Source organism: Micromys minutus (assembly GCF_963924665.1).
Source record: "Micromys minutus genome assembly, chromosome: 27".
NCBI classification, from domain to species: Eukaryota; Metazoa; Chordata; class Mammalia; order Rodentia; family Muridae; genus Micromys; species Micromys minutus.
The window spans coordinates 9,579,335-9,595,797 of record NC_137962.1 but is presented as its reverse complement, the minus strand read 5'-3'; the positions used below and the strand labels follow the sequence as shown (position 1 = coordinate 9,595,797).

The window sequence follows — 16,463 nt, the reverse complement described above, 5'->3', positions numbered from 1 at the left end:
ATAAGCCCAAACATGTGGCAGACAAGGAAACAGATGCCATCATTCAGCAGTTACAATGTATGTTATTTCCAACATCTTGTTATATCAGGTATCAGAAAAGAACTTAGAGTAGACAAGGCACAGCTGAGTGGTCCATCTCTCGCTTTCAGTCTGCCTTTCAAATCATTGCCATGTAAACCTTCACTATGTGATCTGCCCTTGTCACTCAGCCCCTGCCGAGATCTTCTTTTCAAGACACAGCCTATATTGTCCAAAACAGCTGTTTCTTAGGAACTCAGCTTACCCCTTTCTATCATGAGACCACCAGTTTTAGCAGATTCTACTGTCTCTGGTTGAAAGTGACTTACTCTGGGGTTTATGTGTTCCTAATTCTAGCTCCCCTTAGAGAACCAATCTCAAAAATAGTGTGCATGTGTAGCCTTATTCTTTTGTTCCTGTTATTCTGAGGAGAGATTCTTGGTCTGTGACATGAACTGGCTTCCCTGGTCTACAGAAGGCAGGTGGCAGAGGAGACTCAGAGCCCATGGCTTCCCTGCCCTGACTGACATTAGCCCAGTGGGGGTTCAGGCCTCTGCTGACTCTCATCCCAATAGACACTGCAAAGCCTCATGGTACAACCTCGGATTCTGAAAGCCCCAAGGGCAGAACCCAGACAGGTCCCTCCTACACAAGAGCGTGAATCCTCTGGGCCTCTGCCTCATTGCCTACTGGCATGTCTGAGAACTATTCTCTTCGTGGATATTGAACAGAGACAAACTACATGCAAAACAGCAATGATCCCCTCACTGGCTTATGGCCAATTGGTGTTTCACAGATTCCAAAAATGGCAGCATCTCTTCTCCCCAAGAATGGATGCACTGAGCCCCATCTGCCTGCTACCGCATGGAAAGCTGCCTCCAACCCTGCAGTAGTGCCCACTTCCCCTTTTCGGAGCCATCGTCCTGAGCTGTCATCAAACTTGCCACTCTTTCCCTGAATCTCGATCACTTCCTGCGTGGGCCTTTAGAGAAGGTCCCTCCCTCTGGATAAGCCGTGTGAGAGAATATCTATGCAGCAGCTCCTACATGTGTGCATCAGTAGCCATCAGTGTCTCTTTCTGAACAACGATTTCATTGAGAACTTCAGTGCCACAGCCATGTGAATGCACAGTAATGTGGTGTGACTGCTGACGGTTTCCTCTCATGGCATAGGTTCTCACACTGTATTTCTGTTGGACAGTGCTGCCTAATGCCACAGCCAGAGTCAACGCTGACAGGTTTAGCCTTCACAAAGGACAAGTGCCACAGAGGACCCTGAAACTGCCATGCAGGAGGCTTCTTCCTGTCCTTCAAGTATCACTTGTAATGTCGTCTCTTCTAGGGTCTTTCCCTAATTGCTAAAGTAGCTCCTGTTCACTTTTGTCCTGTGTCTCCTCTTCATTTTAATCTGAGCACTTCACACCCTGCAAACACATTTTCATCATCCAGTTCATTCTGTTGCCACTCAGCGAGCTGTTCTGTTCACAGTTTTAGCCACCAGGTCATTAGAGCCCTTCTACTCCTGTGATGCCGAGGGAGGAGTTAAAGACATTCCAAGGCTGTCATGTTCTCAACACTGGGAAAGGTCACGGAGATCAGTTAGAGGAAGTGTCACATGGATGTAGTGGTAACAGAATGCTTCCCTTTTCCAGATCTTTCAGCTGAGAGCTAGGACAACCCATCATCACACAGGAGCTTCCCAACATCGCTTTCCTCTGATGCTAAGGATCATGTGTTCCTCTCACAAGTTCTAGGACCATAGACCTCAGCTGGGCAAAGAGAGCAGGTGATGCAAGACATCATAGCAAGCTGGGAGTCTATGCCCCCCCCCCCCATTTTATGGTTCTATCACACATGGCTTAGGGTGATGGGTGGAACTGAACATGACTGCTGGGGGGTAAGGAATGTTTTAAAACTATGTTCTTCCCACTTGCAATGTATTATTAACATGTTAGAGAAAGGACTGAGAAATAGTCTGATCAGCAATGGAAAAGAAAAAAACAGGAGGCTGAATCCAGCCACCTTTTCCTTCCAGTACAGTGGGAACACATCTTGGCTTAGCCAATTTCTGCCCTTGGTTTAGTTTGGCAGCAATGAAGTTCTCACTTTCCCTTGTAATTCAAATATAAACTTCCAGGAGACGGGAGGAGGCACAAAACAACAAACTTAAATGCAGTCGTATTTCTGAGTGTGATAAAAGGCTAAATTACAGTTTTAAGGGACATTTTTGGCTGGGGTGACTTTATTTGTTTTGGCTTTTATTTTTGAAAACAATCCCTAGGCTTTGTTATGCTTAAAGTGGATGGCAGAAATAATTGTGCATTGAGGCGGAAGTCCTAGCAGCCTTGGCTCTAGATCAGAGAAACCCAACAGCAGGAGACTTTGGTACCCTACACACTCTGATCCATTGGCACAGGGATGTAAGGGGACAAACTTGTGTGATGCAACAAGGTCAGCTGTTTCTGGCTCAAGGTTGCAGCTGCAGCATGTGCCTAGATGCAGGTGCCCAGAGCTGCAGGCCTCAGTGAGGCGCATCTCACTGCCCACTCCTCTTCATTCCAACCCTGACACCCCAGGTCTCGCCTCTATTAGCTGACTTCTGGTCCTTGACAACAGAGAACTTGATAGGAAGAGAACAGCTGCGGAAACTCTCACTCCTCTAGTACTTACCAGGAGGGGTAGAGAGGTAACAGGAGCTATCTCATTCCATCTTCCTGACTCTCAGGTTCCACTGGTATGAACATTAAAGTTCACAATATCTGGGAAGATTCAAGAGCTCAAAGAGCTAGTACTGTGGTGGTTTAGGCCACGTGGCTGCCTCCAAGGCAGAAAGGAGACACAGAAGTTAGAGACGCTGCCTGTCAGAGCCACCAAAGAGCTACAGCCCAGAGAACCAGGACAGTGGAAGGAGCCACAGGATGCAGCTCACAGCTTCACACTGTTTTCACCTCACTGACCCTGCAGGTGATGAGCAAACAGGAAGCAGACAAGACAGAGCAGAGTGATACCGGCCACATGAGACTAGAAACATTTGCCTTTCACTTGCACAGACTCCCAGAAATCCAAATTCTCTCCCTGCTGTCCCTTTGTTACTTTGGGAATGTTGAGGTCCCAGCCCAGCTCTTCAGGGACTAACAGAAACACTGTGAAAGGGTTGGCAAGACGGCTCAGTAGGTAAAATCTCTCACTGCCAAGGCTGACAATCTGAATTCAATCTCTAGAACCCATATTGTAGAAAGAGAGGAATTACTTCAAGTTGTTCATTGACCTCCAAATGCATGCTTTGTTATATTCATTATAACTCATGCATACACATAGATAGATGATAGATAGATAGATAGATAGATAGATAGATAGATAGATAGATAGATAGATATAGAGATAGATAAATGATAGATTGATAGATAGGTAAATCTTTAAAAGACATGTGAAGTATTCAAGAGAGTCTGTGTTTCTAAGGCCTTCTTTCAAGTTCCCATAAAGAAAAAGAAAGCAGACATGGAATATACTGAGATGAGTAATATACAGTAGATTATTTCTGCTACTCATGTGGTCTCAGACCTTGAAGAGTTATTAAGAACTTTCTATCCCCACCTTCCCTCCCATCTGGATCCACTCCCGTTCTGTCTCTCATTAGAAAACAAACCGGCAGCATACAAGGGTTAGACCGAGGCCCTTGTACATAGCAGCAGATATACACTTGGTCTTCATGTGGCTCCTGCAACAACTGGAGCAGAGGTCTACCCTGACTCTGCTGCCTGCCCATGGATCCTGTTCCCCTAACTGGGCTGTCTTGTCTGGCCTCAGTGGGAGAGGATGTACCTAATTCTGCAGTGACTTGAGGTGCAAGGGTGGGTTGGTTCCCTGGGAGGTGCCTCCCCTTTCTCAGAGGTGAAGGGGACAGGTTTGTGGGTGAGAAATTGTGTGAAGGTGGACTGAAAGGAAGGAGGGCTGCAGATGGAATGTAAAGTAAATATAAATAAATTAACGAAAAAACAGGGGAAAAGAAAGCAAAAGGGCATCTAAAGAATAGCAATAAAATATATTGTACAATATGAGAAGAAAATCTACTTCAATAAAAGGAAAAACAAAGCAACAAAAGAAATACCAGATGTATTAGCAAACATTAAAAAAAAAAAAAAAGACTTTGATGTCTTGGCCCAACTCATCAACAGTCTCAAATCTACCATCTCCCAGGTGACACACATGCACAATGCCACCAGAGAGGGTCCCATGAGTATAGAGATGGATGAGAAAGCCCTTTAGGTCTAGATGGTGGAGGCAGGGGATAGTCTGATGGTGAAGTTCAGCAAAAAGAGAGAAGATGGAGGAACCAGGCCTGGGAAGCATGGCTGCAGGGAGCTAAGCCAGGACCTGCTAGAATGCCAGATGTAAGCATGGGGAGGGCCTTGGTACACATGCACCTAGGCCCAGCTGGCTGGGTGCATGTCTGCATGATGTCTGTGCTACCACTGGCTCCTTGGGTCCTGCTGTATGAGGCTCACAGCCCCAGCAGACTGGGATAAAAACCAGACTTGATGTCTTAGATGAATGTTACAGAAATCCTTTTGTAGCTGCTGAGACTCCACTATCTGTCTGTAAAGGGCAGATGAGTTGAAGCTGCTTCAGGTGGGATCGGGGAGAAGAGGGTCTCATGCATGGAGTGAGGTCAGGGGACAGAATCCTCCTCGAAGATGCATCATGCTGAAAGCACTCTGAACACAAGAAAGGGGAGCCCCAGGATCACCAACTACCTTTCTTCACATACACAGCCGGAGAATCCTTGCCACTACTCCTCACTTTCACCTGGCACCTAAGGCTTCCGAAGCTGGTTGCCTTCAGGCTGCCCATAGCATCTTGTTCCTAGAAGGGGAAAAGGGACCCATTATCATCCAGTATTTCCAATAGTTCAAAACAGTTCAACACTTACTTACCAAACTCAGACCACAGTTATCGAGATGCTACAAGGATAATGAATGAGGACATCTGGTTCTGAGCTTTCCTGGGCTATTAGAGGGGCACACATGCGAGCAGCTAACTCCTATCAACAGCAACAGCAGCTGCACATTGATGTGCACTTGGAGAGGACTCTGTTACAGGGGCGAGAATGACTGGAGGAGAGCTTCCCAGAAAACTGGAGTGTGGGTTGGGTTCTAATTGAAGAGCAGGAATTCTTTCCAGTGAGGAAGGAAGTGGCCAGCGAGGGAAGGATGAAGGGGTCAGCTCAGGGGAGGCCTTGCGTATCTTCTGCAAATTCTGAAGGTTAGAAAGCTCAGCCAGACCTCCAGGGCACCTGCCATTCTTGGTCACCTTGGCTCTCTTTTCTGATTTGTTTTCAGCAGTTCCACAGTGAGTGGGTAGGGCAAAGCTGACCATGAAATTTCCCATGAGGGCTTTATAGGGGGCAAAGACTAAAATAGAGGCTACTCAGAGGCCTGGTTCTTAATGCTTTCCATACAGAAGAGATGGAGGCCTGGGGATGGAATGAAGGACCACAGAGAGCATGTAAAGAAGAGGCTGTGAATGCATGAAAAGGATTGAGATTGAAACACAGAGCAGTGAAAGCTTCTCTCTTATCCCCTCTGGTTGTGCCCGGATTGGGCAGGAACCATCAGATGCTGGGGATGGCTGAATTTAGGGGACTGAACTCCTGCACTTCAGTGCCAGAATCTCAAAGGAGTTGGAGCTGAAGAGCCCGGTAGGCTATAAGAGCTGTTGGACATGGGGTCCTCGACTGGAACAAGGTGGACCAATCATATCTTACCAACATCCAAGCCCCACCCCTGCATTACTGAACTCAGAGCCCAGAGCCATAGGAGGAACCTTAACAAAGTTCCATACAATGCTTCCTGTGAAACTTCCTGCTGGGTTAGTTAGAGGCTGGGGGAGGGGAATAGCATCGACACACATGATATCTATTATAGTAATGTTCGTAGCAGAAATTGTCCTGCGGTTTATCTTGGAAGGCTTCTTCAATCCTCACAATCTCCCCGAGAGTCGGTTACATAATCATGTGTTACTATGTGGGTTATCTGGAGGACCTAGGAGCTGAAGAACAGGAAATGAGTGGTAGGGACTGATCTCTGCATCTGTTCCTGCCAGCATCTCGTTTACATCTAACAAGCTGCGAAAACCCTGGGAAGCCCTCTCCATCCATCTTGCAGGGTACCACTCATGAACACTCTGACACATGTGCACTGAGAACAGGGACATGCAGTGCCCAGTGCAGAGGAGGTCTTCAACCTGCTACCACACTCAAAAGATACGGGTATTCAAAACCCACAAGGAAGTCAGGGAAGAAAAGGAGGTTTATTGTGCTAACACCCACATACAAACTAAAAGAGGCTTCAATACACAGAAAAATCTAAGAGGACCCAGAACAATTTAAGTGGACTCAGAAGAAACTTGCAAGATGAGGCATTAGGGACACTGGAAGCCTGGGAACTGATTTTGGCTGGAGAACCTTCTATTCTAATGAAATGGTACCACCTAAAATTTCCTATCTTCCAATAGCTTGTGGAGTTCTTTCTGATGAATGTCTAACTTTTCTATTTTTAAAGCATAATCACACTTGACTTCTACAATGGAAGCAATGCTGGAGCTCAGATCTCAGGGTACTCTGGGCTCTGGACAATAACTCCTTACTATGAGGACCCAAGCTGCCTTATGATGTAAGTAATGGCAGAGGACAGCGAGGCTACTCCACGCTAAGGAAGATGCTACACTGATCCTGCTGTCTCTTCCATAGTGGCTCTGGCCCACCACAGCTGCCAATCTCAGATTCAAAATCTGCAGGCACAGGGGCCACCTGATTGCTTCACACGAACAGGAAGCTGCCTCGGCTTACCTGATCAGAAGTCACACAGGCAAAGTTGTTTCTTGTCCAAGAATAAAAATCACAAGAAACCTCTGCCGCCATTGTGGACATGGTGAAGAAGCTGCAGGCCTCATCATCTGCACAATCTGCAAGTAGCACAGTGGAGTCACCTCTGAGATCTCAGGTGATGCTGAGGGTAGGATAAACTCACTGCCTGTCCTTACCTCACCATGTACATATCCCCACTACACACACACACACACACACACACACACACACACACACACACACACACATCTCTTCTTCCATGATGCCCCATGTGAACTGAGCACTCAAAAGCAGTGTCTTTTGACTAACAAATGGCTTGTCCCGTTAGGACTCAATAAAAATGACTGATATTAATTAGTCCCACACGTCCCTAGCCCTAACAGACTCCTGTCCTTCGACCAAATAACCTTGATTTTCACTGCAAGCAAGCCCTTACTTCAGACTCAGGAATAGGGGCAGTCGAAGCAACAACCACTCTGGATCAGTATCAGAACCATCACATTAATTTGTGCTCATCCAGACCCAGCACATCTGCTATATCCCAAGCACACAATGTCCCAGTGACCCTTTAACCCACTTCTTCCTTTTCTTCTCCATCCTTAAGTTCTATTCTCCATGGTACATAGATTTCTTATGACATTCTTTTCTTTAATCACTGGTACCCATACTCCCTGCCACAGCCATTCATGTTCTGTTCTCTTAAATGACCATGTGACCTCTGCAGCATCCTGTTGATACTTATGGGGATAATTGTGTTTCACATTCCTATGTTCAAGTTATAACCAACAGCACATGAGAATATGACTATAATTTATTTGGAGTTAGGGTCTGTAAAGAGGTAATTAAATAATGTGAAATGAGGTTGTAGTCTATGTTCTAAAAGAGAGAAGAGACAAGGACACCTATATGCAGGGGAATCTATGTGAAGACAGACCAAGAAGATGGCCACTGAGACACCAAGGACAAAGCAGTGGTGCAAACCCCTTGCTTTCAGGGCCCCAGTCTCTAAAGCCATGGAAAATGAAGTTTCCTGGTTGAAGATCTCCAAACTCCACTGACTTATAGATCCTGCCTGCCTATGTGTAGAATACCTGGCTTTCTTTTCTCTGTAAGATTCTATTTTGTTAGGCACTTCTGACATGGTATTCTCACCCTAACTTCTGTCTATTGTTGTCCCTTTACCTTAGGCATCAAATTTCACCTACTTGAATAAAATATCTCCTGGTGTCAGCAAAGGGCCTTGTCCTTTCTTCTAGCCTCACTCCATACAACTCTACACCCCCTCTTCATCTCGGCCTGCTGCTTGCTTTCTAAAGCATGCTGTGTTAGAGGGGGTGATGGTGCATGTGTAATATTCTGTGCAAGAAGTAGTCTTTATAGGCACATACCAAGTCGGCTCTCCTCATGTCTGCCCAACGTTCCCCTTGGCACCATCTACCCAGATACCATACATACCGTTTGTCCTACAGATAATTTAGTTAAGCCCCTACTTCCTGCCTTGTGTTATGTTTGTAGTACAAGCAAGAGCATAAGCTTAGCCTAGACAGAGACATTATCCAAAGCAGATCCTTATTCACAGTGCCATTAAAAAGAGGCACATTACCATTCTTGCAAGCTTTGACATCTGCTAGCCTGGGTTTGAATTTAAGACCTGTCACTTGCTAACTTTACATTATTAAACAAGCTATTCACACTCCCACTACCTTCTTCTTCTCATGTGTACCTTGGGATCACTGTGGGATGGTTACAAAATTCCTAGATGAGCCCCATAGAGAGGAATTGCTCAATGAGCAGGATTTGCTGCCCCTACCTCTCAGTACACAGGTTACACAGGTCCGTGATAATACACAAGTGGCTAGATTTCAATTTTCTAACACTCAGCCCAACTCTTGGCAGTTAGTGGATATGAGATAAACTGCAAGGAAGTTAGAAACTGCACAAATATTCCATAAGTCAAGTTCCTTATGATGGTTTTGACTAATTAAAATTTGATCATATTGAATAGTGGAGTTTTTCATATCTCTCCATGTAAGCATTTCCTCAGCTCACTTACCTGTCAAGCACTGCACCAGTGGAGAGTCGGCACTGGGGACTCTGGACTTGACTATCACAGGAGAACTGGCATCAAAGACAACCTTGGATTCTGGAACTTTCTCAAATTTCCGCATCACTGGAATTAAGCAGACCTGTGAGATTAAAGCCTGAAGTTTGTTTAGGACATTTGCATGTGATTCTCAGGTCAGGATAGAAAATTATGTTACAATAAAGATGGCTCTTGAGCTGTCCTCACACTTGGCCACATAAGCGTTTCATGTGGGACAATTGCCTCGCCACCAGTACTCAGCAATGTAACTCACTGCGTCTCATTCTCCTGTCCTAGTCTCAGGAAGTAAAGGGACAATCTAACATTATGTTGGACCTGTTATCTCAGCTTTTCTCATAGTTGACATTTTTTTCTCCCACCTAAGCATCTCTTTCCCTGTCTTTAAATGCTAATTATGTTGCATAATGATTACATTGAAAATATACTTCTCTAAAACAGTCTGAATTCTTTCTGAAGTGAAGCTATTTTCATAAGACAATCGAACATGTGCATATGAGTTTTGCAAATTGTGAGGTGTGTCACGTGGCTCCTGCCTTTCTTAGACTGTATTTACTGAGGTGATAGGTTATCATCCATTCCTCTACCATCAACACACTTGAGGATCATTCGGTGAGATTCACAGACCCACCTGCTCATGGAACTACACAAGTGAAGAAGTTAATTTCCACAGCTTTATGGCTTGGAACACATTCCTCACAAAGGGTAGAAACATGAGGGTGACAGGCAGGGAAATAGACCTGTCTCCCCAATATACAAAAGCTCCAATGTGCCTCCTGCATGATGCTCTCAAAACACAAAAGTTATTTATAGGATCGTGACAGACCTGAATATGCTCATTATCATACACATTCCGGCCTTTATAAATGAATCATGCATCTACATAGCTCTGCACAGGTCAATAATCCATGTGTCAAATGAAGAAGCAGATAAAGGTAGAGGATACACCACAGAGTCTTCTCTTCAGATGTATGAAGATGTAGAGTGTTACTATAGAAACAGCATGCCTTGAGTGTTCTGATGCTGTGAAGTAGAAAGCAATCTATGGAACTGCCATCAAGGCAATCAAAAGCAACTGACTGGGAGAATCAGAGAGACTAGCATACTGTCCAGACCTCAGCTCACATCCCAATGTCACCTTTCCTCACTTCCTCTATGACCTCAGGAATCCTCCTAGTCTATTAGAGCCACAGTATCTTGGTTATAGGAATTCAATAAGTATCATAGAATTGGCCTATGGGTAACACAGTTTGTCCTCTGGGAGAACTCCCAAGTAACAGGACTTATGAAATTGACCACAGGGACCCAAGCCATAGGGAGTCTCCTTCCTCACAAATCTGCAGGACATGGTTTTGTACAAGTCCCACTAAAAGGAGCACCTCGTCTGTTTTGTCATCATGTACCTATTGCTGTTGAATACGTCACATCAGAGTGAGCTGTAGTCCCAAAAGGACACACACTCTAATGAAGCTCAGAGTGTGAGGTGTATAGCCACAGAGACTTAAAGACATGGTGTAAGGAGAATTACTTCTTAAAATATGCATGGTCAAAGAGAAATCACGGGACTGCAAAGGAGAATGAGGGAGGAAGACATGTCGGACTTGGGGTGTGTGAAGGTCACATGCAGACCTGGACAGAGGTAGTGAGGGGAATGGAGAAGGAAGCACCCAAGGAGACATGTGAGAAAATGGGGAGGCTAAACTCTAAAGCCTGTTTGTTTTCTGAGAGAAAAGATACAATGTGAGACTGCACTTTCCTTCCCCAGAAGAAAGCTTCTCTCCTGTGGAAAAAGGGCCACACTGCCCCAGGAGAGCTGCTTGCTAACACAAATACCTTGCATCTCCAGAAAGGGAAATAATCTCAGAGCTTTGCCACAAAAGCTGAAGATGCCCTAAAAACTGCACAGAAGTCCGTGCTGTGGGACCATCCTCTCTAGCTGGAAGCTGAGCTGTGACCCCTGAACAGTTCCTAAATTTCTGATGAAAGCATCCTTTTCCTTCTGAGACCAGATAGAACAAGCTGCAAATGCCTCACAAATTGTGTGCTTACTTTTACACTGACCCATTGCACGGACAAAAGAGGGCTCAGAGCAGCTAGGCAGCAGTGCCTGAGTGCCAGTGAGCAGCAGGACCACATTGTGGCACCGCCTCTATGAACACACTACATGCTCCTGGGAAGAAGCCACCTCCGGTCTCTTATAGAATCTGCCAGTGCCAGCCAACTCCTGCGGTGTCAGCCCTGCCCACAAGAAGAGGAACTGAGAAAACAAGATGTTTCTGAACTGGCTAGAGGGTTCACCTGTATTACCCAATCACCGCAGTGAATTCCTGAGCCTATGTGAGGGAAAGATGAGAACTGATGTAGTGATGCAGACACACACACACACACACACACACACACACACACACACACACACACACACACACAAAATAAAAAATATTTTAAAAGAATTCTACTGGATTTTACAGGGTATACACATTCTCACTCCAAAATGCTGAGGTTTGTTATAATTTTCTGGAGAAGAGGAATGATGGCTCTGAGCCTCAGGAAACAATCACTTCTCACTCAGATTGTCTATACTTTATCATTAGCTGATCTAAGTTCACCAGAGGACAGAAAGCCCTCTCTCTCTCTCTCTCTCTCTCTCTCTCTCTCTCTCTCTCTCTTTCTCTCTGTCTGTCTCTCTGTCTGTCTCTCTGTCTGTCTCTGTCTCTCTGTCTCTCTCTCTCTCTCTCTCTCTCTCTCTTTCTCTCTGTCTGTCTCTCTGTCTGTCTCTCTGTCTGTCTCTGTCTCTCTGTCTCTCTCTCTCTCTCTCTTTCTCTCTGTCTGTCTCTCTGTCTGTCTCTCTGTCTGTCTCTGTCTCTCTGTCTCTCTGTCTCTCTCTCTCTCTCTCTCTCTCTCTTTCTCTCTGTCTGTCTCTCTGTCTGTCTCTGTCTCTCTGTCTCTCTGTCTCTCTGTCTCTCTCTCTCTCTCTCTCTCTCTCTCTCTCTCTCTCTCTGTGTGTGTGTGTGTGTGTGTGTGTGTGTGTGTGAATAAGTGAGAACATGTGTATGCACTCTTGCCCACACACATGCATGTACACCTTTGTACTGAGGAAATACATGAATCTGAATAGAAGCACAGATCAATACAGCCAGAAGCACAAGGGTTAGGGAGGGAGCACATCTGAGATTAAATCTAGTTAGGTTATAGCCCATCTTTAGGTTAAATATAAGCACTTTGACATTCAATATCTTTGTATCTTCAGCTAAAATTATGGAGAAAATAATTTCTACCACTAGTATACCACAAGTACAATGTGGTGACTATGCAAAATCCTGACACATACTGAACTCACATATGCCAGCCCTCTTCTTGCACAGTTAGTAAGTCTGGCCAGCAGGACTCACCCCAACCCCAGCTGGTCCATTGGGGAAAGAAAGCAAGGAGCAGGGCCTCAGGTAAAGGAACGGATGTAAATAAAGAGTTAAGTCCTAAGGAACAAAGGGGAGGCTAACACAAAGGGGCCTTGCCCATTCTTTCAGCTCCCTGGACTCTGCATCTTTTCATGGTCAGAGGAGGAGCGGGTGGCAACAGCTTGTAAGCCCTGGCTGTCGGAAGCACTGTCAGCTGTGCTGGACATGGTGAGATAGTTTATTTGGATCCTGATACTGCAGACAAGGAAACTGCTGTGGTGAGTGAGTATCCAGGACTGCACCAACAGCAAGGGGACTTTGGGGACTAATCCACTCTGACACTGCACGTTTCTCCTCTGCTCTGAAGACTCTTACCACACTATGTGTGGGAGAACTTGACTGCAATCCAGGAATCGTCTCATTCACTACCTCACTGAGGAACTAAGGTAAGTATCTGTTGGCATTACAAGATGATGCTGACTCTCATAATATCGGAGAAAACACACTAGGGACACTGGTGATAAGAGAGGTTGAAAAACTTAAGTCACCCCACAAGGAGATGATAGAGTAATGAGAGATAACCAGTAGTTCCCCAGCATCCCGCTGAGAGAAAAATGCTACCCAGACCCACAGAGGCAAGCTTCCTACAAGAGAAGAGGCCTCGGCATGTCAGCTTTCATGAAAATTGATCTCTTTTTCTTAGCACATTACTCTGGGGTAATGTTGATATGTTTCCTAAAACTTATTTACAAATGATTCAACAAGGAAAAAGAAAACACAAAATATTAACAGGTCTAAGTGAAGGGAATTTTTCCATTTCACTGTTCTTCCAACTTCTCTGTAGGTTAAAAACTTTTGGAATAAAGTAAGAGACTAATGGCATCTGAGTGTGAGCCCTTTCTGCAGGTCCCAAAGACCCTGATCCCAGTGACCACAGTGAATATAACTACCAGCACTTACTTAGACACTGAGATTCTGAGAGTCCAGCCTCTGTCTGCAACCACTGTAGTCTCTGCCCCTCACTGTCCACACAGAACACTTCTCCACTGTCTCTGTCTTTCTGGCTGGCTTGGTATTGACCATTCTGGTCACACTGTAGGCCGGCCTCATCCCTCTGACAGTCAGTAACACCTAGAACAACAGATGGAAAATCAGTGAATTACAGAACTCTATGATTCTCTCTTTCTTTTTCAACGTCCAGGACCTCTGGACTGTGGTGATGTCAAAGTCACATGGGTAACCCAAAAATTCTGGCTGAAAGCTCTTAATGTGCCAACCCTCAGCAAAGAACGCCACTGAGACTCCATATCATCCATGGAGCATTATTCATAAACACCTTGAAGCTTATACTTTGGAGTGATCATAGTAGGAGGTGAGACCTTCTACCATATAAGGGCACATGCAAAACCACCATTTGTGGTATTTTTAGTAGCTGCTGAATTTGATGGCAATTTGATCTGGGGCTTCCAAGACTCCAGAATTATGAGAAACAGAGTTATGTTACCTGTAAAATACCCAGGTCATTTGAAATAGCTCACTTAACATCTCCAGACCCCCAACTTGGTTTTGTCCATTGCTACAGTTTTTCCTGGAATTGAAACATCTTCTTCACAGTGGCAAGCTTGGTTAGTGTTTCTAGTTCCCTGCGAATAGGTGCTTGGTGACTACATGTATCCTACTTAATGGAAGCTTCATGAAGGCAGAGCCTGTATCCTATTGCATTGCCCAGTATCTAAAATGTACACGCTCTCTCAACATCCATGAATGTAAGCATGAAGTGGAGCTAGGGATGAACACTTCCCTAGTCCTATGTTTAAGTTACTGCTTTGTCATGGAAGTCCTTTCTCCACCTAGCCAGTGGTTTTCAGCTCAGTCCTTCAACACTGCTTTAGATTCAGGAGGAATAATGGATGCTCATGATAGTACTCCCATTCTCTGCAGCTGCACAGAAATGTCATCACAGCACCTCAAGAAGTGTGTGTGTGTGTGTGTGTGTGTGTGTGTGTGTGTGTGTGTGTGAAGGTATGTGTGAAGGTGTGTGTGAAGGTGTTATTTTCTCTGCTTGCTATGGACTTAACATGTGTCTGCTCTGACTTATGTGCTGAAGCCCCAGTCTTTTATGTGGTAGAATTTGAGGATAGGAGTGTGGAGCACAATGGAATGGATTTATGTCTTTAATCTAAGAGGGCGCCCTGAGGACACACAGAGAGAACTACACTGGTGGCTCTATCCCTCCTGCCCCATATCCCTACCTCCTCCATGTTGACACACTGATGCTGAATCATGAGAACCTTGAGAAACTAATGGTTGATTTCAGTCACCACGGAAGAGAGGAACCAAGTTGGCTCTGGTTTCTGCAGGCTTCAACCATGGACTTTTGCTCCCTCCATTTCTATCTTGTCCCTTTCACAATGAGTGACAGGCCATAACACAAATGCCCTTTTAAGGAAGTGCTGCTTTGTCACAGGACACCAGGCTAGGTCACCTTCACCACTGATGGAATGTTTAAGGGGAAATAGTACTCTGATGCCAAGGAGTTTCTGTTTTAGGGAATGGTAAGTGCCTATGTAGAAAATGTCTCTTATTTTGAAAATTTTGAATAATTCTGGAAGAATTACTATCTTATTGACATGGCCCTCATTCTCCAGGAAACCTCCCTTATCAAAGAAGGTGACTTCCTTTCCTTTGATCACTTCTTTACAAATTTTGAGAACTATTCACATTGTAAACAATAAAAATGTTCTTTGTGTTGACATAATTACAGACTTCTATAAAAGGATCTATCACAAATATGGCTCCTTTCTAGGGAAAACTCAAGAAAAGTTATGTGGTTATTCAATAGTTCAGTCAAATGAAATCTCCTGACACATGGAAAGTTCAAGTACATGGGGTCTTCACCAGCACAGGATCAGAAAAATTGAACATGAGTTGTACCGTGGTTATGAGTACGGTTGGGAAAACTCTTCCACTTCTGGTTCTAATGAGGTTAATTTACAAAAGTCAGAAGTTTCAAAATTAGGCAAAAATAAGCTCAAAGGTCAGCTGACTTAGCTGTGTGACTCCTGATAAGTAATTTCACTTATGTGAGCCTTCATCTTATCTGTACAAAAGTGGGTTATGCTGTCTACCTGAGAGGAGTTGGGGTGAGTAAATGAGACTTTACAGGTAACATGCGTGGTGGGAGGACGTCAGGACCCTGGTGGAAGCCTGGCTTTCACAGAAAATGGCCTTTGATTATTCAGTGCTTCCAACAGTAGAAAATCTTGCTCAGCACCAGCCCCCAAGAAACACTTAGTAATTCTTGGAGTCCAGTTTGGTTGTCACAAATTGGAGGAGAGGCTGCTGTTGTAGTCTAGTAGATGTAGGCTATGTCTAGATACTGTTTAGCATCCTACCACTGTGAGATAGTTTCTAGAGTGATGAGAGATATGCCTTCAAACATCTCTGGTACTGATGCTGAGCAGCTGTGTTGCAGCCTTCTGTGTGGGGAAGGCTTCTCCTTCAGAGTGGTCCCAGAAGAACTTACAAAAAGTCTTGCTAATAGCTCCAGTGATGGTGGTTGTTGCACCCCTTGGGCATGGGATGCAGGCCGAGCTGCCTGCCTGGTCTTGGTAGGTGCCAGCAGAACAGGGAATGCATTGTCCATCCCGGGAGAAACTTCCTTCAGGGCATTTCACTAGGGGTGCAAAAAACACAGATGACATCAGAGAACTTGTGTAATTGCCACAGACAGGGCTTATGGTAGAACCCCAAAATCAGCCTAGGATTTCAAATAGTACAGTTAATGAGAATCAAATGGCCTCAGGCTCAAAAGCTAAGGAGCCAACTAAGAAGATAGCAGGTAGGGCCTTCTCTTCAGACCCTCAGGACTTGCAGGAGGTGTAGGAATGCACACAAGACTTCAGATGTGGATCAAATCAAGTAGGAGACAAGTCAGGAGCACAGTAAGGAGAAACAGCCTCTGAGAGGTTAACACCAGAGAACTGAATAATAAAGGGGGCCAAACACCAAACAGTTTAAACAGCAAATACAAAGCCCTTAAGGTGTAATGACAGGAGGAAGGCCAAATAAAGCCAGAGCTAAAA

General features: G+C 45.0%; 1 protein-coding gene across 1 annotated transcript in view; it reads right to left on the bottom strand.

Moving 5' to 3' along the window:
- Positions 1-16,463, bottom strand: part of TG (thyroglobulin) — a gene marked incomplete at both ends in the record, with an annotated part of 179,405 nt that overhangs the window by 120,393 nt on the left and 42,549 nt on the right. Inside the window, 5 exons of the mRNA XM_080939317.1 lie at positions 4,772-4,880; positions 6,865-6,980; positions 8,936-9,052; positions 13,339-13,509; positions 15,905-16,054. Coding sequence (XP_080795443.1) covers positions 4,772-4,880; positions 6,865-6,980; positions 8,936-9,052; positions 13,339-13,509; positions 15,905-16,054 — 663 coding nt within the window. The remainder of the gene's footprint in view (positions 1-4,771; positions 4,881-6,864; positions 6,981-8,935; positions 9,053-13,338; positions 13,510-15,904; positions 16,055-16,463) is intronic.